This window comes from Oryx dammah, unplaced genomic scaffold (assembly GCF_014754425.2).
Source record: "Oryx dammah isolate SB20612 unplaced genomic scaffold, SCBI_Odam_1.1 HiC_scaffold_3021, whole genome shotgun sequence".
NCBI classification, from domain to species: domain Eukaryota; kingdom Metazoa; phylum Chordata; class Mammalia; order Artiodactyla; family Bovidae; genus Oryx; species Oryx dammah.
In genome coordinates, this window is record NW_024073068.1 from 1 (window position 1) to 4,495 (window position 4,495).

Here is a 4,495-nt window from a genome sequence, read left to right on the forward strand (position 1 = left end):
CCGGAGAGGGGACTCGGCTGTACCCGGACCGCCGCCCGCGTCCGCTGACATTCGTGGAGCTCGGCTGAGTCACGGGGCGGGCGCCCTCCGCAACGAGCTCTCCCGGGCCAGCCTCAGGGCTGGAAGGTGGCCCGGGCCCCTGGGGGAGCGGGAGGCCTTGCTTCCCCCGGCAGAGGACCGGCTGGAGGTCTGGGTCCGGCTCAGAGGCGCTGCGGTCTCTGGTCCCAGCCCTGGCGCCCCTGCAGGGACCCTATCCCTCCTCCGGGCGCAGCCCTCTGTCCTTGGACAGGCGCCTCTCCTCGCGCACATCCACCGGCCCTCGCTCACGGGCTCGCGCCGCGTCCTCGCGCCGCGTCCTCGCTGTGCCTGCCTCGGCCACCCAGGCCCTGCTGCACCCTTTTGTCCTTCGGGGCCCTCCTCCCTGAAGCGCTCCACTGTCCGCTCCCCCAAACCGCCCCTCCCCCCGGGACTGGGTCCTGTGACTACCATGCTCCCCAGCTCTCTGCCCTGTGCTTGAGGGTGCAGGGCACAGCAGGTGTCAGGGGCTGAAGCGCCAGTGAGGAGAGGGGCTGGGGCGGTATGGGTGTCATCGCCGCCACTGCTCCAGCCTTGGGAAGGGCCCAGCTGACACCAGCCACATCGCAGCGAGGCCTGGGCAGCTCGGGTTCCTGAAAGGACACGGGATTTTCCAGGATGGGGCTCAGGGCAGGTTGGGGTCTGGAGATGGAACCTGAGGTGGAGGCATCCTCTCGCCCCTCTGGAGTTTGGGGGCTCCTGTCCCACCTGGCCCCAGGGCCCCTTGAGCCGACCTGCTCCTGCCTGGGCCCCTCCCTGAGAGGGGTTTCAAAGTGCACAGTGGGAAACCCAGACCTGCAGATGGGCAGGGTAGCCGTCATCACCCTGGCCTGGCAGGATTCCCCCGGGCACCTGGCCCTGGCAGGGAGCCAGGCTTGTGTTCGCTCGCTGCCCGCGGCGCCCGGGGCTGGCTGGCGCTGGGCTCGTGGATCAGACCTGCAGCCTCTGGTGCTGCCTCCTCCGCTGCAGGTCTTGGGTCACCGGGGGCCAGCAGGGCGGGGCCCTGGGGAGGGATTGAGACTGGGCGTGGGCACGCGTCAGCGTCAGCCCTCGAGTTCCTGGCAGGGAGGGTGGGAGCTGGGAGCAGAGGCTCCTGTGAGGGCCCCAGCATCTCCTGGGGACCCCAAGGCTCAGGGAAGTGGGCACCTGGCAAGCAGGGGCGAGGTGCCCAGTGACCTACACCCAGGAGTAGCCCCCGCATGTCAGGTTAGGCCTCCCCAGAGCCTTCCTTGCCCTGCCCCATGGTGCCCCCAGGGATGGCTGGGCTTGTGGAGGTCCTTGGCCTGTGGCCACAGCACAGCAGGAATTCTTCCTCCAGGGTGGCTGAGGCCTCGCTGGGCTCACGCCAGGGGTTGGGGCAGGCTAGGTGGCGGGCACACTCCTCCACTTTTCTGGGAGGGTCTTGGGCGTCACAGTCGGCTCCCTGGACTTGGCCGGCAGAGGATCTGCCTGCGTGCTGCACGCCTCACTGAGGGTGCGTATGTGCCCTGGGGGATGCCTGGTCTGGGGGGTCGGAACCAAGGATCTTTGTGCCCGGCTTGCTCCATCTTCCCAAGCTTTGCGCCTCGGTTTCTCCATCTGTCGGTGTGGACCTCGGTCTGGATACCGGTCTGTCCTGGGGCTTCTGGCTGCTCCCGGTGGGGGGACCAGGTCCCTGGAGTCGGGGACAGCGCCTCCGTCCTCAGGCCTCCCCTGTTCTCTTCTGGACTCAGCAGGAGGGGCCTGGAGGGGACACCCGGCACACTGGCCCGGCCCGTCTCCAGGGACAGGGGTCTGCCCACCCTGCAGGCCGCTGGGTGGGGCACCAGGTGGGGCTGAACCTGCACCGCCTGGCCGTAACCAGATGCCACTCTGGCCACCCGCCCGCCAAGCAGGCCTCCCTCCTCCCAGCAGCTCCTGTGCGGCCGTTGCTATAGCAACGAGGAGGCAGCGGGCCTGTTGCTGCAGTTACTCGCGGAGGTGCCCGGAGGCAGGGCGGGGGTGGGTGGGGCCCTCGGTGTGCACGCGGCAGGCACCTGTCCTGGCCCACATGCCTCCTGGGCTGGCCCTGGGCTGGCTGCTGGCTCAGGGCGGGGGGTGGGGGGGGGGGGGGAGGCTGGCACGGGCTGGGGCGGGCGTGGGGTGCAGACACAGAGCAGGGTGTTCCACACCACAGAGCCCTATTGTCAACCCAGTGAACACAGCAGCATCTGGCCCCGCCCTGGGGGACCAGGGCTTGGGTCCCGGGCCAGAGAGAGCGCCGCTGGGTCAGCGCTCTGAAGTCAGTTTGGGGTAGGGGTGAGGCTGAAGGAACCTTGGTGCCTCTGCAGAAGCTCAGTATGGGTAGGGGTCAGGACGTGCCCTCGGGCGGGCCAGGGGCCCCCAAAGAGCAGCCAGCCCAAGGTCCGCCTCCCCCTTCCACTGCGCCCTCCCTGAGCCAGGAGGGGTGCAGGCGGGAATGGAGGGAAGTCTGGATCCCGGGCACTTCTTTACCGCTCCAGGCAGGCCCCAGGAGGGCTCACCTCGGTGCTCAGCCTGCAGCCGAGTTGCGCTGGGAACCCTGATTAGAGGCCCCAGGCAGGCAGGGCCGCGCCCACCCGAGCCACCTGGGGGGCGGGGTGGGCCAGGGCAGGAGGCACCTGCGTCTCAGGGTCGAGGGGGGCTGTCAGACCCCTGACCAGGTCTTCCTGGAGACTCAGGGCCCAGGGCTACAGCCAGGCCCTCCCCCAACCCAGGCCTCACCTTCTTAGGCCTTTGTGAGGGGGGGAGATTGATGGCATCACAGCTGCAGGGAGGGTGGGAGTCGCAGCCTAGGGCAGACACCCCTGGATCCTCTGAGATCTTCCCCAGGCGGCCCTGCAGGCAGGCAAGGAGCTGGGCGGTGCATGGGTCAGCGTGGGCCGCCCGCTGCCTGATTTGCCCCTGCCGGCCTCCAGCGAGGCACATCTGGACTGGGTGTGGGGACCCGGCTCGCTTGAGCCAGAGAACGCTGACCCTTTCCATTCAAAGAGGCTCCAGAAGGGAGGGGCTGCAATTTCCGTGGGCTCGGGGGGGCCTGGGTGGACCTGTGGCCCCTGGCGGGGCACGCAGGGTTCAGTGGGGCTGGGCTGGCCCTGGGAGGGGTGGGCGTCTGTCTGTGAGGGAGAGGAGGGTTTGGGTGTGTCCTGTCCAGCCCTGGGCAGGTGGCCTCACCCTGCCTGCCCTTTCCAGTGGGTCTTGGCCTTCGAGCTCTTCATCCCGCTCGTCCTGTTTTTCATCCTGCTGGGGCTTCGGCAGAAGAAGCCCACCATCTCTGTGAAGGAAGGTGAGAGGCTCCTGGGGGCCCGGCCGGGAGGGGCGGGCAGGCGGCCCTCACGGCGTCTCACACACCCGTCGGCGTGCACACGGCTGCTCCCGGCACAGGGGTGCCCGTCCCCCGGCGCGGTCCCACGCCCCGCGCCTGGCCGGGCTGGGGTGACCACGGCGCTGGGTCTCACTGTCTCCTCTGTTCTGTTCTGCCCCTCCCCCCGGCCCTGCATGGTCTCTGCCCTCCTTCCGGGCCTGCATGCAGTCTGTAAGTGCGTGGTCGCCCCCCCACCCCCCAACCCCGGCTGGCCCGGGCCACCTCGGGAGCCCTGCGGGGCCTCCTGGTGAAGCTTGCGCCCTCCCCCGCCCCTCGCTTGCACTAACGGCGTCTCCTGGCCAGCTGGGTCCTGCAGGGCCCCTGCCTGCTGTCAGGAACAGCTGGCTCGGTGGGGTGGGGTGGGGTGGGGTGGGGAGAGGTCAAGGCTGGAGCCCCTGGACCTCAGTGGCTCCCCAGTCAGGCTCCCCGGTGTCACCCAGGGTGGGGTTGCCTGGCCCTGCTGTGCAGGGCTGCAGCACCTGGCCGCTGTCCACTCAGACCTAGTGGGCTCCTGCGTTCACTCTACTAACCAGCTGGCCAGAGAGGTCAGAGGTCACTGCCCGGTAGGGGCCCCCTGTGCTCCTGAACCCTGGGGGCAGTGCCGCCTCGTGGTCTTAGGGAGGCAGTCAGAGCGCTGGCCTTGGCTGGCGGAGGGAAGAGGGACGCTCTGGCAGTTGTGGGGAAGGGATGGTGAGATGCCCTTTGACCTCTGACCTGCCGGGGTCATCTGCACTAGAACACTCAGCCGTCTGTTTCCTGTCTGCTGCCTGCAGCTGCTTTTCTTCCTGACTTTCTCTAAATCTCTCTTCTCGGCCTCTGTCTCTTCCCCTCCCCACCGACCCCGCCCCTCCCCGGCCCTGGGCCCTCTCGTCTGCCCCCCAGCCTTCTACACGGCGGCGCCCCTCACCTCCGCCGGCATCGTGCCGGTCATGCAGTCGCTGTGCCCTGATGGCCAGCGGGACGAGTTCGGCTTCCTTCAGTATGCCAACTCCACGTGAGTGCCCCGCCCCCGGCCTGGGCCCCGCCCCCGGCCGCCCCGCCCTGGGCCTGGGCCCCGCC

General features: G+C 69.2%; 1 protein-coding gene across 1 annotated transcript; it reads left to right on the forward strand.

The window, feature by feature from the left end:
- Positions 1-579: 579 nt before the first annotated feature.
- Positions 580-4,430, forward strand: LOC120859778 (the record flags this gene model as incomplete). The annotated part of the gene is made up of 4 exons (XM_040235758.1): positions 580-664; positions 2,894-3,358; positions 3,605-3,607; positions 4,319-4,430. Coding segments are annotated over exons 1-4 (665 nt in total), but the record flags the coding sequence as incomplete, so codon positions are not given.
- Positions 4,431-4,495: the final 65 nt, after the last annotated feature.